This window comes from Sorex fumeus, unplaced genomic scaffold (genome assembly GCF_029834395.1).
Source record: "Sorex fumeus unplaced genomic scaffold, SorFum_2.1 ptg000033l, whole genome shotgun sequence".
NCBI lineage: Eukaryota > Metazoa > Chordata > Mammalia > Eulipotyphla > Soricidae > Sorex > Sorex fumeus.
Genome location: NW_026606090.1, coordinates 17,163,868 through 17,191,762, shown reverse-complemented (window position 1 = coordinate 17,191,762; position 27,895 = coordinate 17,163,868). Strand labels below are relative to the sequence as shown.

The 27,895-nt window shown below is 38.6% G+C and overlaps 1 protein-coding gene across 2 annotated transcripts in view; it reads right to left on the bottom strand.

The window, feature by feature from the left end:
• Positions 1-27,895, bottom strand: part of KAT6A (lysine acetyltransferase 6A) — a 117,786-nt gene that overhangs the window by 30,778 nt on the left and 59,113 nt on the right. Inside the window, exons 4-8 of one of the 2 annotated variants that reach the window (XM_056116910.1) lie at positions 23,973-24,088; positions 22,303-22,384; positions 16,468-16,603; positions 13,682-13,998; positions 11,583-11,701 (exon numbers count right to left, since the gene is read on the bottom strand). In XM_056116910.1, the coding sequence (XP_055972885.1) occupies positions 11,583-11,701; positions 13,682-13,998; positions 16,468-16,603; positions 22,303-22,384; positions 23,973-24,088 (770 nt within the window). The remainder of the gene's footprint in view (positions 1-11,582; positions 11,702-13,681; positions 13,999-16,467; positions 16,604-22,302; positions 22,385-23,972; positions 24,089-27,895) is intronic. The other variant, XM_056116911.1, reaches the window with a different exon arrangement.

Below are 27,895 nucleotides of genomic sequence, written 5' to 3'. Positions count from 1 at the left end.
AAAGGCCCTCCTGTTGATCGTCGATTTGCTCGAGCAGGCCCAGTAACGTCTCCATTGGAGACTTTGTTGTTACTGTGTCTGGCATATCGAATACTCTCGGTAGCTTGCCGGGCTCTCCAAGAGGGGCGGAGGAATCGAACTCGGGTCGGCCATGTTGGCCGCGTGTAAGGCGAACGCCCTACCCGCTGTTCTAATATGAATATTTTTAAAACTTTGCTGTCCTATTTTGGGTTACCTGAATAACCCCAAGTGGGCCTTTTAATTGAAAATCAGCAGGCACTAAGCATACTAGAGCAAAACAAAAAGATAACTTTAAATATGCCTATTTTAGATAATGGTTAGCAGTTTATGAGACAGGACTATTACTCTTCTGCAAAACTAAATTTCCATTAAATGGATAAGACTTGTAGACCTACTAAGTAAAATAAGCCAGACATAAAATATTACACGTCTCCACTATTCAAAGGGTCTACCTAGAATAATTCGACTCACAGATAAAAAACAGAATGGTGATAGTCAAGGGTTATGGAGCAAAGATGAGATGTTAAGTGTTCTGTTCAGTGAGGTCAGAGTTTCAGTTTTGCAAGATAAAGAGTTATATAAATAAGGTGTTTTAAGTTCTGTAATTTGTCTTTAAGGTCACCAACCTATATTGCTAAAAATAATTATGGTAGTAAATTTTTTTTATGTAAACTATGTAACAATTTAAAAAAACTTTAGGACTCAATCTCAGAATTATAGCTGTGACTAGAGATCACTTTCTATCTTTTTGGTATGGTTTGGTTTTAGCTTAGGGACTCTACTCTGTGCTCAGGGCTCATATGTGCTGCAGTAATCAATCATGCCAGTTAGTCCCATGCAAGGCAAAATCCTTATGCCCTATTTTTCCCCCACCTGCCCCTAGACTTTTCATTTTTTTTAGACTTAACATTTTGTTTTCAACTTTTGCTTAAACAAAATGAAACAATTTTAAACAAAATTAAAAGTGAAAAAATCTAGGATTCTGTCGCCATTCGTTCTGTTTCTCCCTAAAGGACCTATGTTCAAGTGCTACAATCAATCAGCCTTAAAACTGACAGAGTTTCCATCTTTCATTTTAACTTCTCTCCACTCCAACAATAAAATCACTACTCTGGGCTTCACCCAAGTCACTACTGGAACCACTACTTGGATTCTATATAATCCAAGTTATCAACCTCATGTATGAAGATAGACAGAAAAAAAACAGAACTATGCTGACAAAAACAATCATTGTATCACTGTCATGAATTTACTCGAGCGGGTGCCAGTAACGTCTCCATTCATCCTAGCCCTGAGATTTTAGCAGCCTCTCCATACTCGTCTTTCCCAATGCTGCCGTATTGGAGGCTCTCTTGGGGTCAGGGGAATGAGACCCATTATTGTTACTGTTTTTGGCATATCGAATACTTTACCGGGCTCTCCAAGATATATATATATATATATATATATATATTAGTGATTATGAATTCTTAGGCTCTGTGTATTCGTGAATATTATTCATAGGATTGTTTTTGTCTGTATTACCTGGGTTCCGTGGGACTTCACTCATGTGTGAGGCATGCATGTGTGGAAAGTGGCCTAGAGCATGGCGGCGGTTGAGTAGTAGAGGTCGGCTGCCAGACCTGGGTCCCTTGGGGCGGGGAGGGCTCATACCAGCCCCCCTCTGAGGCGCTCTGAGTGAAAAGAGCCTGGCGCAGAATCCGGCACTAAGCATACTAGAGCATTAAATATATATAAATATATATATATATTTCACTCTATGATTTGTTGCCTTCTGGCTGAACCCCATCAAATATGGTGTGGTAATTATGGAAAATGGGTAGGGAGTGTCTTATGATGTGTCCTGCAGCCACAAAAGGAATATGTTCACTCATATATGAGGCTCGGTTCGAGAGTGTGGAAAGTGGCCTGGAGCGTGGTGGTGGTTGGGTAGTGGAGGTCAGCTGCTGGGGCTGGGTCCCTTGGGGCAGGGAGGGCTCTTATCTGCCCCCGTCTGGGGCGCCCCGAGTGTAAAGAGCCTGGCGCAGAGTCCAGTGGCATGGTTATTTTATGCTCCCCTCCAGGAGAAGCAGCCGTGAGTTCTGGAGACTGACTGGCGCCGGCAGGGAGTGGCTTATGGGTTTGACCCCTGGGTCACTGGAGACTGGGGGGAGCAGGCAGAGGATCTCTGCTCCCAGGTCCCATTGAGCCCAGAGTCCAAGGTCACAAAGTTCTGCATTCCACATTCATGGCTGCTTCTCCTGGAAGGAAGCATAAAATGAGGCCCCCGTAACCATGCCACCGGATTCTGCGCCAGGCTCTTTTCACTCAGAGCGCCTCAGAGGGGGGCTGGTATGAGCCCTCCCCGCCCCAAGGGACCCAGGTCTGGCAGCCGACCTCTACTACTCAACCGCCGCCATGCTCTAGGCCACTTTCCACACATGCATGCCTCACACATGAGTGAAGTCCCACGGAACCCAGGTAATACAGACAAAAACAATCCTATGAATAATATTCACGAATACACAGAACCTAAGAATTCATAATCACTAATCTTATGTAAGCCCCAAATACTTTCTTATTCCTTACTTCATTAACTTTTCTAATTCTCCTCAAAGATGATTTCACATTTTCTCCTTAACCCATCTTCAAATTTTATTAACAGTAGCTATACCTAGCAAAGCTAGAGAGTATGGGCACCAGGAGGACCACTCCTGGCAGGCCGAATTCAGTGCTTAGAGCAGACAACACAGAACACTGCAGTGTTTCTTGGTACAAGCAGTGCTCAGGGGTCACAAGGCAGTACTGAGGGTGAGGAAAATGCAGTGCTGTGGATCAAACTCAGGGACTCAAACATGCAAGATATGTGCTCTACCACTTGAGATGGCTCCGCTAGCATCACCTTTGCTCACCTCTCTACAACTAGAAGCAATCAAAAGCCCATTTCAAAGCTTTTCAACAAGCACATCTGCAAATATGTCCACTGAGTCCATGTACTCTGGCCTTTCCTGAACATTATGGGTAAGTTGTTTGTTTCTGCTTCCAATCAAAAGCCAGCCAACTACTCAAAGGTATCAATCCAATAATCTTCCCTTCTCTTGCGTTATCAAGCTTCTACTATTTAAAACTTTTTAGCATATAAACCACCATTGGAATTGATAAAGATCTTTAGCCCTCTATATCTCCAACGACTATTTTTTTCTGCTCTCCTTCTACATAAAAAACTTCAAGAGTAACCATATATTATTACTCTAACAAATTACTTTCATTTTATTCCTTTTAAAAAACCTTCCAACTATACTTTCAATCTTCCTCCTTCCATCATAAAATCTGTTTCTCAAGACTCATGGTCAATTTTTAGTCCTCATTTTCTTCACTCATTTGTAGAATTTTACATTTCTTCCTTAATAAAAAATTTCTCCACTTGATTTTAAAGAACCATAATCTCTACATTTTGGGGGATTTCTCCCCCAACTTTATTGGCCATACAATCTGTTTTCCCAGTTACCAGAAGTTGGAATATCCCCACACTCCTCAAACCTATTCTCTTTTCTTTGCTGTTATCATTTAGCCTCATTCTTTCCAAAGTTCTCAATTAAAATGTTCAACCCAGACCTATACTTTGAACTCTAGACATTTATATTCCACTGTCTACTTCATGTCTGCTCTCGATTGTCTGAATGAAGTCTCAAGTTGAGCATGTCCAAAACAAATTCATGATTTTTTCCTCTCAAACCTGTTTCCTCTAGATTCTGCCCATCTCAGAAAATGGCAACTCCCAGGGAGTTGCCATTTATGTAAATATGGTTTATGTAAATATGGTTTCATCCAACTGTGCTCTGGTGTCATTCTTGACTCTTTGTTTTCATTGCCTTCTAATCTATCAATATATGCTACTGCCTTTACCCTTATAACAAGATCAGAACTATTCCATCACTACCACTATGATTTAAGCCACTATATATTTAGTTGATATTTCTACCAGATTTATCAGACTCCTAAATGCTCCCTGCTTCTGAATTTTCTCCCTCAATTTACACAGAGATGACAAAAACCCAGCTCAATCTACGTGAGGTCTTATTACTCCTCTGTTTAAAGGAGTCCCCCAAATACTCCTATTTCAAATAAGAGTAAAAACCATAGTTCTTATAATGACTGATTACTACAAAATCTGCCCCCCCCCCCATTATTGCCCTTTTGATCTCATCACTTAACTTCTACTTTCACCTCTGCTTCCATGGCTTTAACCAGATTGACCACTATATTTTCTTGAGCATGAAAAGCACTAACTCGGATTTAGATTGTGTTTCCCCCATCTGGAATGACAGTCTCCCTCTCTACTGTATCTCCCCAAGCCCCAGATTTTATGGTTCATTTCCTTAGCTCTGTCAGATTTTACCTAAACAGCAATTTTTCCCTCCAACTACACAGCCCCTAATCCAACCATAACAAATCCAGCCTCTACTTCTGATTTTTTATCTTGCTTTTTCTTTATGACACTACCACACAATGTTTACTCGTATCTCATCCAACTAAACAACAATAAGTTTTTCAGAATAAAGATTTTTTAAAAAAATAATCTGTGTGTTCACTCTTATCTCCAGTACCTGGCACATACTAACCAGTACACAGTAATACTGTTTTTTCTCCTTACATCCAACTTAATTTTATTTTTTTTAATTCTGACATAGCTTTATAATTTACATACATCAAAATGTTTGCTTAAAATTGGCTATATCAAAATATATCTTTAGAAAAAGACAAGTAATATTTATTGTTAAATAAACATTATATACAACAACTTTAGCTATAGCCTATATAGTTTCAATTATCACCTGGTGAATCTACCTGGTTTGCCTTCCTGACCTCCACATTCAGCAATCTATAGCTTACATATTTCTACAACCCCCCCCCCCGATTTATGTAAATATGGTTTCATCCTGCATCAAATTAAGCTCTTCTTGAGGTCAGGGATGTGTGGGTTCCTGGGTTCAATTTCCTGAACTGTATGGTACCCCAAGTATTACTGGGAACAGCTCCTGAGTAAATTTCAGTATGACCCAAAATCAAACAAACCAAGAAAAATTTTAAAAGTTCTTCCCACGGTGTGCATGTGTGCATATGCTGCTCAAGCCCATCTCTCTCTCCCCGCCCCTCTCTCCCTTCCCCCACCTCCCTCTCTCCTCTCTCCCATTCCACACCTTCAAAAACCCTCCAAATAGAATCTGTTTTACATAAAAAAAAAGAAACTTCACGCATTTAACTTCATTATCTACTCAAATTAGAACAATGTAATAACTGCTTTGAGACTTGCCTCTCCCTCAACCCTAATTTCTAACCACTCTTTTCCAGTCTATCCTAAATTTTTCTCAAAATCTCTGCCTATAGTCTATCTCCTCTGTTTTCATTTAAAACCTACTCCTCTATCTACTGTAATCATCAAACTGGTTAGATGTCCTTGCTCCTGTCTTCTTCAGTTCACTGTTTCTTATACCATCAGAAATAGTTTCTAAATGCAAAATATTCATGCCTCCCTTTTCTGTTGCTTGCCTGATTTTCTGTTTTGAGCCACTGATACTGGTACTTAGGGATTCTTTCTGGCTCTGCTTACTCCTCGCAGTGCTCAGGGACATGCAGTGCCTGAGATTGAACCAGGATCAAGTGCCATCAAGGTGAGTACCTAAACCCCTATGTTAACTCTCCAACGCTGTATCATCACTCAAAAAAAAAAAAAAAAAAAGAATCTTCACTGGCATCCCAGGGTTAGATTACTATTTTCTTTAAAAAGCTGGTATAACTAATAAATAAAGGCTCCATAATATGGATCACAGAGATCTTTGTGACATAAGTCTGTTCAGACTTTTTCAATCTGACTTATTAAAATTCAAACTACATACTGTTCCAAAGGTTCAGAATGTTTTCTCAGGCACTATCTTTTAGAAATGCTTTCCTTTTCTTATCCAACAGTAAACTCTTTTTCCTTTATCATCATGCTCAAAAGTCCCTCTCTGGCTCCCCTAACATCTATAGACAAATAGGGCCTTCCTGTTCAGATCTTCTGCAGAACTCTCTGTGGGCAGTATATCCTAAAAAAAACAGTTAAGAGTTACGGATCTGGGGGGGTATGGTGCCACCAGCAGGTCAATCTGTACCTGTGAGGCGAGTGCATCAGCAGCCTGATGGTGCCTTCAGACTTCCAGACACCCCAAAATTGCTGCTGTGCCTTTGGCCAGACCTCAAAAGCTGGGGGCAAAGTTTGCCAAGAAAGTAAATGGCCAAAAGTTAGGTATGTGGGAAACACACCCACAAACTACCTCTGGCTCAGCTATATAATTGGAGGCATGGCCTCTCTGGTTCCTGATCAAACTGCTTAATGGCCATGATCCCAGAGACTCAGAAACAAATCTCGAAACCCAGCAGCTGTTGGCAGAAATGCATCTGGTCCCTGCAGTAGGTTAATGGTGTTGGGCCAACCGAGGTGGGAATAGGTTTTGTGCCTTGGCCTGTTCCCACTGGAGACCTGGTGGCCGCCATCCTCCATAGGCCACTGGACAGTCAGGTTTGGGCCCTCAGTGATGAGACATGCAGGTCCTCACGGGATGGAGGTGGAACTGGTCCTGTCCTCCCCACCCCAATGAGACCCCAAGTCATCGCCCACGAACGGCCTCTCTGGCTCCTGATCAAGCTGCTTAACGGCCATGATCCCAGAGACTCAGAAACGTATCTCGAAATCCAGTGGCTTTTGGCAGAAATATGTCCGGACCCCACAAGAGGTTACTGTCGTCGGGCCACTCCACAGGGGAAAGGGTGCTGTCCCTCCGCCTGCTCCACCTTGGTGGCTCGGTGGCCGCCATCCTCCAGAGGCCATTGGACAGTCAGGCTTGGGCCCGCAGTGACGAGACATGTTGGGCCTCATGGGATGGGGGTGGAGCCGGTCCTGTCCTCCCCACCCAACGAGACCCCAAGTCATCACCCACGAATGGCCTTTCTGGCTTCTGATCAAGTTGCTTAACAGCCATGATCCCAGAGACTCAGGAGCAAATCTCGGAATCCAGCAGGTTTTGGCAGAAATCCCTCCAGATTTAAGTGTTAAAATTTCAGAATTTCAAAATCGCGCAGCCACTACTGCAGCCACATGACATCATGTTATTCATAACCAGCAACAGAAAACAAATTGTCTACTGTTGCTTTTTCAGCAGATCTGAGTGTTGGGGTAAATTTCCAAATAATAATGGTGGGTCTGATGTCAAAATATTGAATGTGATCAAAGTGGAGAGAGAGAGTAATGTGGAAATCATCTGCCCCACAGGTAGGGGAGGGTGTGGGATGGGGGTATACTGGGGTTGTTGGGGGTGGAAAATGGGCACTGGTGAAAGTACGGGTGTTTCATTGTATGACCAAGACTTAGACCCGAAAGCTTTGTAACTGCTCTCATGGTGATTCAATAAATAAAATTATAAAAAATGAAAATAAAAAAGAAAAGTAAGGTGGAGTTCATGCACAATTCAATCAGCTAATCAGTGGCTGAATAAATAGCAGTACTCCTACATTAAAAAAAAAAAGAGTTAAGGAACTGGAGTTAAGACTGCTTGGTTTCAAATAACAGCTCTGATACTAAGTATATAAACAAGTAACACAATCCTTCTAAGGCTTTAATTAGTTCATCTGTAAAAGTGGAGCAAATGATAACATAACTGCATTAAATGCAACAAACTAATATCAAATGCTGAATATAGTACCTGGCTCAAGTAAAGGGACACCTTTATTAAGTCACATGGTGTTAAGTTATTTGCTTGTAAATATCTCCTTAACTGGATGGCAAAGACACTTTCTCTACTTATCTAGATATTTCTATTTCCTCCAAACTAAAAAAGCTAGCAGAAGCTTCCACTTACCTAGTTGCCACATGAATGACACTCTAAGTGTGTCAAGCAAGTCTAAACTACTTTAATTCTTTCAACTAGTTACTTGTATTACTAAGGTCACTCAGCAGACATATTAACAATTTAACAATTGTAAAATTGCTTCCAGTACCTTGACTCTTAACTGCTTTTTTTTTTTTTTTGCTTTTTTGGGTCACGCCCAGCGATGCACAGTGGTTACTACTGGCTCATACACTCAGGAATTACTCCTGGCGGTGCTCAAGGGACCACATGGGATGCTGGGAATCGATCCCAGGTTGGGGCGCGTGCAAGGAAAACACCATACCCGCTGTGCTATCGTTTCAGCCCCTTAACTGCTATTTTTAAAAATACTCAGAACTGTGTTGAAATGTCAACTGAATTCACATGACATCTAAAAAGCCTCTTCATTAGTTGGTAAAACATTCTTCAACTCTCTACCTTTATTTTACCAGTATCAAAGAACAACTATAACAACCACAGTAGCAACAAAGACATCCTATAAAATACTGGCAGGTACTTCTCAGAAAACTAAAAAATTGAGTTTTCATACTCAAATTTTCCACACTCAATTTCCATACGCAACCCAAAAACTCCGTTCTTGGCATCACACAACTAGAAGGTTAAAATGGGGAAAATTCCTACCCGAAGACAAAGGGCTGTTGAACCCAATTTATTCCATTTTTAATGACTGTTCAATTCTTTATGCAAAGAAGAAAACCATTTTAATAGTCACAAAGATTGAAAATGTTTTTTAACTTAACAATGGTTAACTGTCTAGAACCACAGAATAATACCCTAGAACCACAGAATAATAAAAAAATACTTCAAAATTAGAAAAATACTTCAAAATTAAAAAAATATTTCAAAATTAGAAAAAGGGCTGGAGCGATAGCACAGCGGGTAGGGCGTTCGCCTTCCAAGCGGCCAACATGGCCGACCCGAGTTCGATTCCTCCGCCCCTCTCGGAGAGCCCGGCAAGCTACCGAGAGTATTCGATATGCCAGACACAGTAACAACAAAGTCTCCAATGGAGACGTTACTGGGCCCGCTCGAGCAAATCGACGATCAACGGGAGGGCCTTTACCTTACCTTTACCAAAATTAGAAAGCAATTAAAAACACAAAATATGATCTTCTGTGGGCTGCAGATATAGTACAGCAGGTAGGGCTCTTGCCTTGCACACGGATGACCCAGATTTGATCCCTGGCACCGAATATCTCCCTATCCTGCCAGGAATGATTCCTAAAAAGAGTGAAAAGTAAGCCCTGGGCATAGCTGGGTGTGGCCCCAAAACGAAAATAAACAAAATACCCATGCTTTCTTTGTAATATTTTATGGTATCAAGTGTACTGCATATTTCAAGATGGCTGCTATGCTACAACAGAATAAGCTGAATGCAAATGCTTCTTTCTGGCGACTGAACTCTGAAGTTCATAAGAACACCACTGAAATAAAATATTAGAACAAACACCTATTCTATTCAAAGTTTTTCTCTTTCTATTATAGAAGGCTTCTCTGAAAGAAAGTAATGATGCACACAGTATCAAGAAAATGGTATTATTTCTGATATTGAAAAGCAAAATAATGACATTTTTTGATAAAAATTTTGCTAAGCCTTTCAATAATTCTTCCTCTAATTAGACTAATACAACACATGATACACTTAAACCAAATATCAGGTTTAGATTTCAAGTTTCCTACTAGAACATACATTTTGGAAAATGACAGCTGTTTTACTCATAGCCCCTCTACCTTGCATTGTTTCTCAAAAGAAAGTAGGCACCAAGTAACTTATTTTGGTTGGATGGATTCCAATATTAACTCCTTTATCATTTATCTCTTACCAGTGAGCTTGAAGGATGCATACGACTGTAATAAAATCTCCCTGCAAAATGTTCAGCAAGTTGATGCTGGTACATACCATCAGTGGCTCACAAGTGGATAGAAGTTAATTAACATAAAATGCTCTCGGTGTCAACATGTTTGCCTGCTAAGCCATATCTAGGCTAGCAAAAAAGGATAGTGACTTTTGTGAATGATCATTATTCATATGTTTTTAATTAGATAACAGTGACTCTTTTGATCCCTTTTCTGGTTGGAAAGATAATAAAATGCTTGCTTGCATGTGGCCAATCCAGGTTGAACAGCTGCACCACATATATCTCTTTTCTCTCACACACATAAACACACCACACACAATAAAATTACAATACATGTCTCTGAAAAAAAGTAAATGACAAAGGTATGTCAAAGGAAATAAAGGTCAATTTAAAGAAAATCCCTCTGCCCAAATCTAGAAATTTTAACCATCAAAATTAATACCACTAACAGCAACAAATCATAACTATAAGAAGAGAATCTGTAAGTCTGAAGAAAATTAACAGTGAGAAGGAAAAGCTCTTTCTTACAGTAAAATGCTAATTAACAAAAAATTTTTTAGAATCATGCAGTTCACTACAACATACATGAACTGGAGGGTCTCGCGTTCAGCAAAAAAACTCAAAGGGAAGGTGACAAATATCTGTGGTATTTAGAGAAATAAAATATAGGAATACAGTATCAAATGATGAATCACCCTTGACTTTGTAGTATAAAACTCAGATTACTTAATAGGAAAGAGAAATGAGGTAAACCAGAATCATGTAAGGTCACTGGTAAAAGCTCTTAGATACTATCAAGATCAAAAACAACAGTTCTACTATCAACATGCTACTAAGTTATAATAATAAAACACAGAAAATAATTTTTAAAAAACACCTCTTTGGCAACCAAGAAAGTTTCAGGCAAGAATTATCACTGGGTGATACATCTAAAAAACAATAGTTTTGATGAAAAAGAATATACTTGCTTGTTCTCAGAGTATATTTCCACAATAAACTATATTAGAGAAATAATTTTATAGAGAAGACATATGGCAGATTACCACCTAACCAAGTAATCAAAGTTAACATCACTTAAAATGGGAAAAATTAATCCTCACACCTCCAGACGTGATGTACAAAGGGGGCCACAATACCTCTATATTATTTCACCCAAAAATGCTTCACCTGAATCTAATCATGATACAACATGCACAAAGTATGGACATCCTACAAAATAAATTACTGCACACTTCAAAAATGTCAAGATTATGAAAGAGAAAAAAACTGGGTAAAAAGACTGTCTAGACCAGAGGTTCCCAAACTATCTGGCTAAATCACTTTTCAGAAAATTCACCTCTGGAAATCTTTCGTAAGTAAATAAACAGAAAGCACCCTTCAATTACACTGAGACTTACACTTAAGACTTAACTTTAACTTTATATACTCAGTCTTAGACTTATATTTGGGGGAATAACTATTGTTATTCACTTCGGCAAAGGACTGTAACAGCAGGTTCTTTGGCTATGTATATGAATCTTACAAAAGACTAAAGCAGAAGCATTTATTAAGTATTTCCTGAATTAATGAATGAGGATATTTTGCTATTAAAGGAACATCCTGACAAGCAAAATTATGTACATACACTTGTGGGCATGCGTGTGCACATGCACACACACGCGCACATGCACACAACACACACACACACACACTCTCTTTGCAGATCAGTAAACTCACAATAAAAATAACCCTATTTCTCAATCATGAACAAATGATTTTTGTTCATATTTGACTTCCAAATCTAAACACAGAAATTTACCTGTAGTGCTTGTTCTTGGATATCACGAAATAATTCCATATCTTTTTCAGTCATAATTTCCTGACTTCCAAAAAGTCGTTCCTCACTTTCTTGTTTGCCATCCCAGCCTTCCTGATTGTCTGCATGCAAAGAACTCACATGTTAGTTATACTAATCTTAGCTTAATACATAAAATAAGAAAAATTTCAAATCTTTCTTTCATTTAAAGATCTCAGAACTAATTAACAGTTGAGAGGATACCATTAAACTGATCACTACATAAAGTAATAAAGAATACATTTTATTTTATAATGAAAATTCTTAAGTCTTAAAACATCTAAAATATTATACAACTAAAATTAAACTTTATTAAGAGATTATATTTAGTATACATGCACGCTGGGGGGAAAATAAAAGACAAGAAAAAGGGCTAAAGAGCTCAACAGGCTGAGCACATGCTTTGCACATAGGAGTTCCACAGAAGAATCTCCAGCAGTGCAAGGCATGACCCTCTAAAGAGAACCAGGAGGAGCCTCTGCCAAATACAGCCTAATGACAAATTTTTAAAAGCCAAAACTAGGTGTCACAGAGACAGTACAGCAGGTAGGGTTCTTGCCTTCAAAGTGCCTGAACCAGGTTTGATCCTCAAGCACCAGATATAGTCCCACATGCCCCACCAGGAGTGACTCCTAAGCACAGAGTGAGGAGTGAGCCCTGAGCACCACTGGTTGTGGCCCCAAAACTAAAAAAAAAAAAAAAAAAAAAAAAAAAAAAAAAAAAAAAAAACCCTAAACTAAATTTAATATTTTTTAAAAGGGGCAAGAGGTCTAAAGAGTGTAAAATTTATCTTGAAACAAGATGCACATTTTTTTTCTATGAATTTAAGATTACATTCAAATACTACTTTTTCACTCTAATCTATTTTCTGGGTTTAGGAGGGAAAAGTCATTTTTTAATTTTTTTTTTAAATATTAAAGTTGGTAGCATGGAGCAAAAATTTATTCTAGAGCAAAACATCATTTCGGAGCACCTTTTAAAATTTTCAATGATTCTAAGGCCAAAATATTCTTTGAAAAAAACGTTCTTAGGTGATATCAGAAAGTACCAATTATATTCAAATTCTGGATAACTTTTAAACCACAAATTTGAGGAATAAAGTGATAAATGGCAAAGCAGGTACATGAAATAATAAGCATCCAGTAAATAATACATCTTCTTCAGACAGGGGGGGAAAAAACTAGCAAAAGTACCGGGGAATTATGTAAATCATTATCCTTTGCAAGATGATACTGCTGCTAAATTCAGTTCTTCTTTATAAGATTGAAAAGATGCGTTAAACGAACTGCATGTATACATTCTTATTCATTTACTTAAGAGGACTTACTATTGAAAATTTTCCCAAATTGGAATATATATAAAATCTAAAAACACTGTGAGACCTTAATGCCCCCTAGTGCACGACACAGACAGATGCAAGTGCAGATATCAGCATTTAGTAGTATCATATCAGATGGTGCACTGTTTCATAAACCTTTAAAGGTTTCATTCATGAAGAAAAAGAGCAAATAAAGCAAACCATCATTTCTATTTCTAAAACTTTCCAGTAGATAGTTCTAATAATTCATCTTTGATACAAATGATTAATTAAAAACTCCTCTTGTTAAGATCTTCTTTCATGAGGCTTTTTTCCTAAGTCCAACCTAAATGGCTTTCATAGTTTCTTAAACATATTCTGACTGGAGCTTTTCTGCAGTCTAAGGGGAGGATAAATACATAAAAAAAACAAAAAAAATTAAAACACATTAAGAAACATTTGAATACTTAAAAAGTAACTGATTGCCATTCTGCTTTAAAATCATCAATAGAGCATAAAAAGGGAACCTGAGAATAAGGATTTTCTTTCTTGTACCAAACCAATTTTTGAAAGCAAAAATGAGGAAGAGAATACATTCAGCTATGCAATATTCACTGGAAAGAAATCAAAGTTAAATTCCTGTGCAGTAAACAAGACACCATACCTTCAATAATAGGAGTCAATGAATTCATTCTTACTCTACTTTGTTCACTACTTTTAAAGTTATTTCAAATATACTTTTATTTCTATAAGAACAAACCTTTACCTGTGGGCCAATCTGAAGTGCTTGATTTTCTGTTGCCCTTTTTCCTGATTCTATATTGCTCAGAGTAATCTACCACTTCCCCTCGAGGTTTCCGCCCATCAGGGGAAGGGGTGAAGAACTTGGTAAGGCCATCAATGAGCCCTTTGGTTTTCTTGTTGAACTTCAAGGGGACACTACTATCTGTGCAGAAGTCCAAGCCATCTATTCGCTCTAAATATCCTTCTTCTGACGATGACGCTGATTGGCTGGAGAGGGTGATTTTACGTTTCCTACCCCTTCCAGGGCCAGTTCGAACTTTGCTAAAGGGAGCTTTTGATCTAAAGAATCAAACAGGGAAAGGGTTAACTACTAAAAAAGAAATATTCACAAGATTTTTTACTTAATACATAATTCACAACTTACGATTTGTTTTTTAAAACCTGAATATTTCAAATGTGGTAAAAATATTTCATAAACTGGAAATACGTCATGGATAAAAATATTAATAAAAACATTATTTCCAGAAACCTTAGTCATTTATAGTAAAAAGTATTATGCCTAAAGGTGGAAGCACATTTGAATCATAATCTTGTTGCTTACTAACTATATATCTTGAACAAAGGACAGTCCTTCTAAATGTCAGTGTTTTCATCCATAAGTAGTTAGAACAAAGAGCACCTAAGACCCTTCAAATACAAAGTCCTGGGAATGGGGGTTGGAGCGATAGCACAGTGGGAAGGGCGTTTGTCTTGCACGTGGCCAACCCGAGGTTGGATCCCCCGCATCCATATGGTCCTCCAAGCACCGCTAGGTATGATTCCTGAGTACAGAGCCAGGAGTAACCCGTGAGCATTGCTAGGCATGACCCAAATAAATAATAATTTGGGTGCTAATAAATAAGTCCTGGGACCTTAGCACAAATTCAAGTTAGGCTTTTACGTCTAAATTTTTAAAAAGTCAGAAATCAAAAGATCACTCTATAGGAAAACTGAAGCTTAATTTAAAATTGAAAATATGAACTACAATGTGAAATGAGTCAGAAAGAGAGGGACAGACTTAGAAAGATTGCATTCATCTGTGGAATATAAATTAACAAAATAGGAGACTAACACCCAAGAATAGTTGAGATAAGTACCAGGAGGTTTCACTACATGGCTTGGAGGCCAGCCACACATGCTAGGGGAAAAGGCAGCTCAGAAAGAGAAGGGAGTACCAAGTACAGGGTGTTGGGAGGATCCTCCCAGGATGGGAGATGCATGCTGAAAGTAGACTATAGACCAAACATGACTGCCACTCAATGCCTCTTTTGCAAACCTCAGCAACCAAAAGGAGAGAGAGAATAAAAGGAAATGCCCTGACACAGAGGCGGGGTGGGATGGGGGGGATGAGGGGGTGGGGGGATGGGAGGGATACTGGGATCACTGGTGGTAGAGAAAGGGCACTGGTGGAGGAATGAATACTGGATCACTGTATAACTGAAACCCAAGCACAAAAATAAGCCTACAACTGTAGCTCATGGTAATAAAAATTAATAAATATAAATAATAAAAATTAATATTATAAATATAATATTAATTATAAATATATAATTTATATTTATATAAATATATAAATATAATAAAAATATTTAAATATTATAAATATATTATAAATATATATGTAAATATTATACATAAATATTATAAATATATATAAATATTATAAATATATAAATATTATATAAACATATAATAAAATATATAATTAATTATAAATATATAAACATATAATATATATTAATTATAAATATATAATTATAATTAAATAAATTAATTAAATAAATTAAATAAATAATTATGAATATAATATTAATTTTTAATAAAAATTAAATATATATATATATAAAGAAGGGGCTGGAGTGATAGCACAGCAATTAGGGCATTTGCCTTGCACGCGGCCAACCCGGGTTCGATTCCCAGCATCCCATATGGTCCCCCGAGGACTGCCAGGGGTAATTCTTGAGTGCAGAGCCAGGAGTAACCCCTATGCATTGTCAGGTGTGAGCCCCCCCCAAAAAAAGAAAAAAAAATATGATCTACAATGTTAATTCTGTCAATTTTCAAGTTGCTAATGTCCGTTCATTTCAGTTATATAAACGTCAAGATAGTCTTAGGTATTAAAGGCAGTTAAAGTTTTTGAGAAAAAAGGGAAATTTACAGGTCTACAGATATTTTACATATCATCAAAGGGAAATTATTAAAAAGGGAGATTTTAAGGAATTAGCTGAATCTTGACCCACCAGCTAGCAGATGAAAAATATATTACATCAGAAAATAGTAATAAGTTTTAACTATGACCTCAATGGACACTATCCAGAGATTTGAATACCTACTAAAAACAAACAGCTAAGACTACATCTAGAATCTATAAAATGCTATGGTAACATAATTTTAAATTTTCTGGTTTTGCATAAGCAATATAAAGCAATGGTTGTCAGCCTCTGGTGCAAAATTAATTGGATTTTAATCCCAGTTCAACATTTACTATAAACCTGTGTAAGTTAATTTCTCTATGCTGTAGTTTCCTCCTTGAAAAATAGTAACAAGAATACTAACTACATAGAGTTTTATGTGAGAATAAGATGATTTAACACATTAAGCACTTTGAACAGTGCCTTGGCACTTCACTATGGCTCAATGAATGTTAGCCATTATTATAAAAGTGCCAATAATAACAAATGAATTTTTAATAAAGAAAATGTGTGAATCCTACACTATAGAGAAGACCCTATCCTTTTCTCCCCTCACCTTGCCACAAGTACAACTTACACCGTGTTTTGTTTCTTTAACCTGTTTTTTGGACGTCCTATAGGGTTAGCATATCGCCGTTTTATCTGTGCTGCCTTCTTCTGTAGAAGTTTTCGGCCTTTTTTCCTGGGTCGACATATTTGACATATCCACATGCCTATGAAAGAAAATTCACATAAAAATACAATAGATATCAGTACACTGAAGTATTTCAGATACTCTAAGCCAAGTGACCTTAACTTCTGTCAGGTCAAACCTTCACAAGAGAATCTGATAAGAAACCTCAGAAAAATACAAAATACTACAATCAGAACACATATTTTAAAATCCACAAATGGCTGAAATCCACCAATATGCAGTTAGAATCTCTGATTTATACCAACAGCCAAGATAATGACTTCTAATTAACTTAAAACATGGAAAGCCAGGTTTAGAGATTAATGGTAGTTTCAGAACTGGAGAAGGGGAAATACTAGAAAACCTGGAACACTGGTAGTGCCAGAAAATAAAAAAATGTCATATAAAAAGTATATGAAAACCTGAAGGTGCTCCCAAAAGCCAAATCAGGGTTAATCTAAGCCCTCCTCCGCCCCCCCAAAAAAACCACCAAACAAACAAAAAAACCCAGCAATATAAACCATAGGATAAAATATCCATGAGTTCATAATAATCATCACTTGACATCCCATTACTCATCGATATGCTCGAGCGGGTGCCAGTAACGTCTCCATTCGTCCCTGTGTGCTAGTGTAGCCCAATGGTGTCTGCTCGTTCTAGAAACACAAAGAGCCTCAAAAGGTTCAGGGTCTTGACGAAGAAGTCTGACCATCTGGTAGGTTGGCGGCCACGTGGTCTTTGGCCACACGGTCTTTTGATGTCCAGTTGAATCTAGTCGGTAACAGCTCTAGTCCAGAGGTTGTCTCCAAATCCCATTCCGTATCCAGCCCATCTGATTATCGATGCCTTGGCAAATGAGCCTACGTTATTAGAACGATGTCATCAGCAAAGCGGAGGTGGTGTAGTTGCCGACCATCTATATCACTCCCATTTCTTCCCATTCAAGTTGTCTCATGACGTTCTTGAAGGTGGCACTGAAGAGTTTCGGTGAAATGGTATCGTCCTGTCGAATCCCTCTCTTGAAATGGATGATCACTTCTTTGTAGAATGGTGAGATCCTGGTAGTGAATCCTACAGTTCACGGAGGATCCTGATGTATTGAGTTTGAACACCCTGTTTGGCTAGGGCTTCGATGACTGCTTCCGTCTCAACAGAATCAAAGGCCTTTAAAACAATGAACGTTAGACAGAGTGGCATCTTGAACTCCCGAGAAACCTCAATGAGCTTGGTTATCGTGTGGATATGGTCGATTGTGCTAAATCCATTATGGAACCCAACTTGCTCGCATGGTTGTCGTTCATCTAGTGTTCTGCCAATCCTATTCAGGATGACTCGAGTGAACAGTTTGTAGACGACAGACAACAGGCTTATTGGACAATAGATGCCAATGTTGTGGATGTCTCCCTTCTTGTACAGTAGTACAGTCCTCTGGTTTTCCACTGGGACAGAACCTTGCATTCAGAGAGGTAGCGTGTGAAGAGCCAAGCCAGTGTATTGATGAGTACCGATGGCAGATTCTTCAGGTGTTCGGGTCTGACCTTGTCTGGGCCTGGTGCTGTTAGCTTCTTTACCGACGAAATGGCGTGTCGGATTTTGGAAGGGAGAACATTGAGAATGACATATCCATCCTGGGAATTTGTAATGTGGGCAGGTGGACGTGACTATCAAAGAGATTTAAGTAGAAGTCATGGATAATCTTCTCAATTGCCCTTCTGGAGGAAGTGATAAATCCATCAGGAAGTTGGAGGGCAGTCATATTGGTCTTGAAGTTGGTGAAGGACAGGGAATTCCTGGCTTCTGCTGCATCTGCCAGTACTGCTGCTCTTCTCTCTTTGCAGTCTTCCTTTATCGCTTCTCTGCACTGTTTTGCGAGCTCGGACGTTTGCTTGTGATTGCCTGAGGCTTGCGCCAAGCCACTTAAGCAAATAAGCTCAAGAGTTTTCGAAGATAGGCTTTTTTTGTGTGTGTGTCTCTTTCTCGGCGTTTCTCGCAAAATCACGGAGGTGCTCAACCAGTTGATCGTATTCCTCATCAATGTTGTTAATGACAGCATCTTCCCATGTTGACACAATACTGCCAGAGAGCTCCCAGTTGGTGGTTTTTCTGGGAGTTCTCTTCTTATACTTTGCAGCCCTTTCTCCCCACTTGGTGAAATAGGATTTTGTACAAAGGAGATGGTAGTCCGATCCCGTTTGGAATTTTGGGACAACAGCGACATCAGTCAGGCAAAACCATTGACTGAATATGATGTGGTCAGTTTCACTGTGGAACTGTCCACCAGGAGACTCCCAAGTCCAACGTTTTGATTCAGCTTTCAGGAACTGTGAGTTACCATGGATGGTCTTGTTCGACATGGTGAACTCAGTCTCTCACCCTGTTCATTCCATTCTAGGCCATGGGTCCCGATGTGGAGTTCTTTGGTTGATCTTCTCCATCCTATCTTGGCATTAAAATCACCGACAATGATCTTGTAGGAGGTGTGGTCTTCTTTATAGAACTTCTCCGGCTCTATGTAGAACTTCTCAATTTCTCCTTCATCATAATTGGATGTTGGTGCATAGACAACGAAGAGAAACTGCAGGCAGTATGCCACATCTATTCAAGTGTAATCTTTCGATTTGGGTTGTTAGGCATTCGAATGAATCAATGCTTATGGCCAAGTTCGTGTTGACAAGACCACAAACACCACTGACACCTCTTTTGTCGCATGTTCTGAGGAATAGTTCTTCTCCAGTGTCAAAAACGATGTGATGTCACTGACCTCCACTACTTCCACTACCCAGCCGCTGCCACGCTCCAGGATGCTTTCTGGACTCTCGGACTGAGACTCACCCATGAGTGAAGCCCCACAGAACCAGGGAAGCGGGACTCTGTAACCGTGGACTCCAGGCTCAACGGACTCAGGAACAGAGATCCTCTGCCTGCTCCCAGCAACCCGACAGACCTCCACTACCTCCACTACCCAGCCACTGCCACGCTCCAGGACGCTTTCCGGACGCTCAGGCCGAGAGTCACGCATGAATAAAGCCCCACAGAATCAGGTAAGCGGAACTCTGAGACCCTGGAGTCCAGGCTCAATGGACCTGGGAACAGAGATCCTCTGCCTGCTCCCAAAAACCTCAGGTGACCAAGGGATTAAAATCAGAGCCCCACCTTACCCTGCCCTGTCTGCTTTTACCAAAAGCAGGTGACCCAGGGATTATGCGCAGAAGACCCACCCTACCAGCACCAGATAAATACCTCACTGGCAGAGCTCCGCCACCTCCACTACCTCCATTACCCAGCCGCCACAACACTTCAGGACACTTTCCGGACTGCGCAGCCACGTACACATCATAAGACACTTAATACCCATCTCAGGATTGCCGCACCATATTTGATAGGATTCAAATATGAATTGAACCATGGGAACACCTGCAAGGGCAATAAGGGGCCTCCCTAAAAGCCTCTATCCCTCTCGGAGAGCCTGGCAAGCTATGAAAGTATCCTGCCCACCTGGCAGAGCCTGGCAAGCGTAGTCAATATGCCAAAACCAGTAAACATAATGGGTCTCATTCCCCTGACCCTGAAAGATCGACAAATACGGCAGCGTTAGGAAGGATGAGCAAGTAGAGGCTGATAAAATCTCAAGGCCGAACTAGGCTGCCAAAATGAAGAAAGACAAAAATGACTGTCTGTACTTTCAAGGCACGTACACTGGCATTAGATGCATCCATCAAGGACCTGATGGTACAAGCGCAAAAGATCAAGTACGACATCATTGGTCTGACTGAGACAAGAAGGCATAATAATCATAAATAAAATAAATGAATTTCAATGGCTAGCCTTTCCTTGGAGAATTTCAACTAAAAAATACAGAAGTAATATGGAAGAGGAAAACTCATCATTAAGCAACCAAAATTTTTAAAATGGTACAAAAAAAATCACTGAAGGATGCTGGATTAGTTAGCAAAGCAGAAGAAGAGTAACTTTAAGATGTCTCTCAGAAATCTCCACTGTAATCAAGTAATCAGAGTAACCATTACTAATAATACATCATGTCAGTTCTATATATTCCTACTATGGATGCAATAAGAAGAAAATATTACTTTGAGGTCAACTTCATAATCTTCATAATCTCAATCATACCATGATAAAGCAAGAGAGAACTCAAATTGAAGGTTTCCAGAAATCAATGACAGTAATCTTCTTAAGTGAGATCAGGAAAGATAAAGAAAAGTATGAGAAATTAGCATAGAAACTGGAAGAGACTATGGAAGTAAGACAATCAAATACAACAAAAGATACTGAATCGGAATTCTGGACTAGAAATTCAAAAGAGGTCTATAGATAGTTAATCAAATAGGTCTCAGTAGCTGCATTAGTGGTTTGTAAGATGCTACATCCTAACAGAAAACTGATTAAAAGGTACAATGAGAACAATTCTGCACTGTTTTTATGACTTTTCTGTTAAGTTTGACATTATTTCAAAATAAGATGTTTCCCAAGCTAGAGAGATGAGGGGAGTAAGGTGCCTGCTTGCATCCTGCCAACCATGGAATGATCCCAAGCACTATAATACCCTGAGCAATACTACCAAGTCACTACAGAGCATAAAACCTGGATTCTGGGTTATCCATAAGCAAGCAAGCAAGCAAGAAAAAAAGAAGAAAGAAGAAAGAAAGAAAGAAAGAAAGAAAGAAAGAAAGAAAGAAAGAAAGAAGCACCCAAACCAAACAAAATGCTTTCTGATTTAGCTACTATAGAAACCGTTCTGTAGGCATTAAATATACCAGAATTCAGTACTAAGAAAATCCTTTAGAATCTTGAAGGATTCTAAATGGAACAGTTTCCCAATATATAAAATTTCAATTTCAAAATATTAAAAACAAATAGCAGAAACTAGCCTAAAGGGAAACCAAATAAAACCCTAAAGGATAATGATTTGGTAGTAAGATTGAGTCTCTTTCCAAGATCATGAAAGCTTTCTTCTAAAAGGTAAATCCTACAATGTTTTATTTACAAAATATTAGTTTACAGAATCAGAGTTTAAAATATCTGAGATCAGACAAAGTAGAAGGGATCTAACTGGATACTTTTAAAACAAACTGTAAGCATATGATACGATAAAAATTCAACCAATAGGTACATGTATCCTAATTAATTATCTTACAAGGTACAGAAGTTAAATGAACAGTATAATAAGGTATTCTCATGTAATGTGGGCACTTATGATTTTATAAAGCCTTTTAAAGTTCTGAGTAAAGCAGAACTTGATAGCTCTAGGTCTCTCAAAATTAGCAATGACATAACATGACCTAATATGATGACAAAAATTTATAAATAAGCTATTTTACCATGCATGGATGACTACGTTTGAAAATGGGAAAAATAGAAACTGCAGGCAAACAAAGGCAGGTAGAGCCTTTGCCTTGTACACAACTGACCAATTTTGATCTCTGGCATACCATATGGTTCCCAGAGCATCACCAGGGTGATTTCTGGGGGCACAGCCAGGAATAAGCACTGATCATCACCAATTCCCAAAACTGGGGAAGAGGGTAGAGAAGGGGAAATACATTCGTAACATAAAACAATGCCTAAATAGAAAAATTAAACCCACTTTCCATGTTACCACTCTCTTCCTAATACAAACTCAAAGAGAAACATAGAAATTACTTTCATTTTAACAAATCAGATAAAAATGCTTTTCGTTTTTTTAATCAACTCACCCCTTTGAATTCAGAATATATTTCTTACCTTTTGGCATGCGGGTAAGTGGTGGATCACAACACTCCATGTGAAAACCTCGGTCACAGGAATCACAAAAGAGCATGTTATCCTAAAAAAGAGTAAGTGTAATATTGTTTAACTATATGAAACAAAAACATCAGGATCGGATTTTATAAAACCTAGAAAGCTAAAAAATTCTCATAATAGTTGAATTACTGTAATATTTTGCAAAAGTTCCCTTAACTTACATCAACTGAGTAAATGGACAGTTTTAAGTTAGAAGGAAAAAAAACCCCTCTGCTTTATCCAACTTTTAAAAAGAACTACAGTCTTGATAAAGACTTTGAAATTTATTCAGATAGAAGTTAATTTTAGTCTGTTGATGAAAAAGAAAATTTAAATGCCTTCATACTGCTAGAAAAAAAAATTAACGAGCATTTCTTTAAAGTAGCCTGCCCAGTCATTCCTTCAAAAACTAGAAATTGAGCTTCCATATGACCCAGCAATACCACTTCTGGGAATATATCCTGAGGGTGCAAAAGAGCACAGTAGAAATGACATTTGCACCTGTATGTTCATTGCAGCACTATTCACAATGATCAGAATCTGGAAACAACCTGAGGGCCTGAGAACAGACAACTGGTTCAAGAAACGTTGGTATATCTATATAATGGAATACCATGCAGCTGTTAGGAGAGATGAAGTAATGAAATTTGTTTGTAAGTGGATTGTCATGGAGAGTCTCATGCTAAGTGAAATGAGTCAGAAAGAGAAAGACAGAACAACTGCACTCATTTGTGGAATATAAAATAACATGAGACTGACACCCAAGGACAATAGACACAAGGGCCAGGAATATTGCTCCATGGTTGGAAGCCTGCCTCATGAGCTGAAAGAGAAGGCAGTTGGAATACAGAAGAGAGAGTCAATGACGGTTGGAGGGATTTTTCAGGAAGGAAGATGTGTGCTGAAAGTAGATAAAAGGACCAAACGTGACAGCCTCTCAGTATCTGTACTGCAAACTGTAATGCCCCAAAATAAAGAGAAAGTATGGGGGAAATTCTCTGCCCTAGAGGAAGGGGAAAGATTGTGATGGAGGGGATACTGGGGACACTGATGGTAGAAGATGTGCACTTGTGGAGGGATGGGTGTTCGATCATTGTATAACTGAAACTAAAACACGAAAGCTTTGGAACTGTATCTCATGATGATTCAATTAAAAAACATTTTTTTTAATTAATGACAGGAAAACAATAAATAAAGTCTCCTAGTTTCAAGTCTAAGTGATAGTACAGCTGGACGGCCATTTGCCTTGCAAACAGCCGATCAAGGTTTGATTCCCAGAATCCCATAAGGTTCCTGAGCACTGCCAGGAGTAATTCCTGAATGCAGAGCCAGGAGCAACCCCTAAGCATCGCTGGGTGTGACCCAAAAAGCTAAATAAATAAATAAAAATAGCTTAGTCGTTCTGCAAATACAGAATTAAGGTGATATGGAAGCAATCTAGAAATAACGTATATTTTGAAAATAATGCATATTTACAATAATGGTGTACAATTCAAAGAAGCTATAATTTCTAAGATCTTCTAGACCTATTGACTGAAAATTAATCAAGCATCCCTAGTAGAAATGCCAGTTACATACACTACAGAAGTAGTTCTGATATGAAATATTCATTGGAAGAGGAAGATACTCACTGCATTTTTGCCTTGATCTCGACAGGAGCTACACGTTTTACACTCAATACACTGCCACCGTAAGGCCTTTACTCTAACCGTTAGTTCAGGAGAAAATTTTAAACAGGATGGATGACCTAAAAAGAAGAGGAAAATTGACAATTTATCAAGAATCATTCTGCAATTGTATTAAAGAAATATTATAACAAGGATAAATTACCTTGGATCAAATGATCTATCAAAGAAAATAAGACAATCCTGGAAGGTAAGCTATTATGTCTCATCTGAACCTTGCACTCCAACTGAGTCTTATTAACACTAATTAGAATTTAGAACCCATACATACATACACACTATCATTGTGACCTGTTATACATTAGCAAAATATTTTTATATGCTCAAATAAATTTTCTCTCATATCAACTGCCTGTTAGTGGGCCTGAGGATGGTTCAGTGGTACAGCATCTGTTCTGTTGTCATGAGGCCAGAATTCAACTTCCAAAACCACCCCACAAGAGTATAAGTCCTCTGGCTATGCCATCAGGGATCCTGGTATCACAACATAGCGTGAGATCTCCAGCATCTGCAAACAAGTGAGTATGAGAGCACGCACAACCGAGAAGCTATGCTCTATTCCCAGCAAGGACTCCAAATATACTGCAAGATCACTGCAGCCCTGTGTATGACCCCTGCCCCCATTCAATGCTCAACAAAGAAGGGGGGAGGGCATGCTTTAAAAATAAACTGCCTGTTCGTAGCTCTGCCCCTTAGACTTTATGGTCAGAAAAATGTACTTATAGCTTTTGGCCTATTGCCATAGTTAATACAATTATTTACCCAAAGCTATTCAAGTTATCTTAATTTGAAGAACATTAAACTTTGAGAAAATATCAAATTTCATATATAGCAGACTGTTGATAAATGTAGGGTTCCAAGGTTTTGTTTGGAAAACCTTGGAACCTTTGCTGCATGACTTCTTATAGTCTCGTTCTCCCTCTCGGAGAACCCGGGAAGCTACAAGAGTATCCTGCCCACACGACAGAGCCTGGCAAGCTCCCAGTGGCGTATTCGATATGCCAAAAACAGTAACAATAATGGGTCTCATTCCCCTGACCCTGAAAGAGCCTCAATGCAGCACCATTAGGAAGGACGAGTAAAGAGAGGCTGCTAAAATCTCAGGGCTAGGATGAATGGAGACGTTACTGGCGCCCACTCGAGCAAATTGATGAACAATGGGATGACAGTGATGCAGGGTTCTAAGGTATTTTATTACAAAAACTCAATTACTGGTTGGGGCCACTATCTGTGCAGTTTGCATGTTCTTCTCATATTTATGTTTTTTTTGCCAGATACTCTGGTTTCTCTCACATTCCAAAGATGTGCATATTAGGTTCCTTAGCATTTATCAATTTCCCAGTATGAGTGTGGATATGACTGTATCCTCTAATGGAAGAGAATCATGTCCAGTATTAGTTCCTGCCTAAATAATATTCAACTGAAATAACTTGGCTGAATAATAAATGAATACAAGTTACTCTCTTATATTAGAAATGTTTTGAGAGTTATTTTGAAGTTTGATATTTTTGTGATCAGAAAAAATGTAGTAACAACTCTTCCTTATAATAATTAGTATATGGTAAAAGTGGATTTTTAATCTAAGAACCTCTCAACGACCCTGAGGGCTAAGTGTACTTAGTTACAGCCATGCTTTCCTTCTATTAAGAAAATTAGGCAGGTCTGGAGCGACAGCACAGTGGGTATGGCATTTGCCTTGCATGCGGCTGACCTAGGTTCGATTCCTAACATCCCATACGGTCCCCTGAGCACTGCCAGAAGTAATTCCTGAGTGCAGAGCCAAGAGTAACCCCTGTGCATCACCAAGTAGGACCCAAAAAGAAATAAAAAGAAAAGAAAATTAGGCTATGATAATCCTTCTTACCTCTAGACAAGATTATTCACATCTTTTGTGCAGTGCCCTCCCACACTAAACAAGACTGATCAAGGTGGCTAATCAGTGTGACCTGTAAGACTAGGTTATAAAAGGATATTACAGATCTCGCCTTGTTCTCTCTTACATGAATCTAGCTGCGAAGACAGTCTAAGGCGGCTCTATAAAGAGGCCTATATAGCACAAAACTGAGACTTCCTATAAACAGCAAACAACTAATTTGTCAGCCAGATAAGTGAGCCCTTATGAAAGGCTTCAGCAGGTGAAGTTTTGATTGCATTCATGAAAGACTCCATGTCAAAATTGCCTAGGTAAGCAGCCTTCAAAATCCTGATTCATAGAAGAAACAATATGAAATATAAAGTTTGTGACTATGTTCTGAAACAAAACTATTTCAGTTCAAAACTAGTTTACTTCAACGTAATTTATACAGAAAAAAAAAAAACCTAGCATTTCTTCTACTGGTCTTTAAAAGCTCCCTGTCCATAAATTGGTTTTAATTTGTACTCTTCTCTATCTTGCAGAAAATCAAAGACGTTACTTCACAGAACTTTTGATACAGCAAAAGTTTCCCCATCTCCCTTTTTTATCCTCCTCACTGAGAGCAAATTTATTTGTTGTTGTTGGTTGGGGGAACATCCCACAGTGCTTAGGGGTCACTTCAGGCAGTTCTCAGGAAACCATGCAGTACCAAGAATCAAACCCAATCTAGCCTACTGGTTACAGTTCCCAGCATATTCATTTTTATCTGTTTTATATATTTGGGTTTCCATAGGGTTCCCATAAGAAACCAGAGTTTGGAAGTCACTGCATCATATGACAAATTACTTTATTTTTAGCAAATCTTAAATAATTTTACTTTAAATTTAACCGTGAAATCTCTTCAGATTTACAATCATTCACAATTTATTCACAATCATTTTGGCTTGTGTTATTACACAATATGATTATCTACCACTCCAGATTTATTACCATCTTGTCCAATGTCTTCAATAGAAACTGAACAAAAGAAAGAAAGAAAGAAAGAAAGAAAGAAAGAAAGAAAGAAAGAAAACCTTTACTTAAATACCTTTGCACCTAGGGTTCAAATATTAAAGTTTCACCAATTGAATGAGTGATTTCTGAAAGGCAGAAATGAGGCAAAGATCACCTTCCTGGTACTGTTTTGCAATAATAAGGAAAGTCATGGCAATACCAGTATCTACTGCTCATGGTTAATGAGAGATGGCTATGATGGACAAAAGTTAGCCAGATTTGCATTTCATATTTCAGCTACAAAAAAAAAAAAAGCTTTAGGCCAAAGAATGCAGAAGGTCCAGGAAAGATCCCTGGAAGCAACTCTAAGCACAAAGCTGGGAGTAAGCCGCCCCGAGGTGTGTTATGCACTCCTCCCCCCACATTCCAAATAAGAGAACTCATGAGTTCCATAGTAGTCTCCTGCTTTCACCTCTTCCAGACAGAAGGATCTATGTGACCCCCCTTTAGAGTCAATCATGCTTAATTCCAAAAATAAATTCTTAAAAATCAGTCTTGAGGGACTGGAGAGGTACAGCTATAAAGGTGCTTGCCTTCATGTAGCTGTCCGAGGTTTGATCCCCAATATCCCATATGGTCTCTCAAGCATCATCTGAGCATCAGTGATATGGCCCCAAAACAAAACAAATTAGTCTTGAGATGTCTCTTCGGCCCTCCAACAATTTCACAAACATCCGATTCCACTACTAAGTTTGTTTCTTCATGAAATGATGTGTTTCTAGATTCTGGACCAAGTCCTGATTATTAATGATACTTAAGTCAAAGAGTAAAGATACTGGTTTACTAAGACCTTCCTACAAAGTCATGTAAGTTCTTAAAACACAGAGCAAGAGTATCTCTGGAATTGACAAATGAGGACTCTTCACTAAATCTAAACATTCTAAAAAAAAGTTTTTAGATCCCAGAGTTTTAGCTCAACAAACTGCAATGAATGTCAACACTACTTCTCATGTGACATATG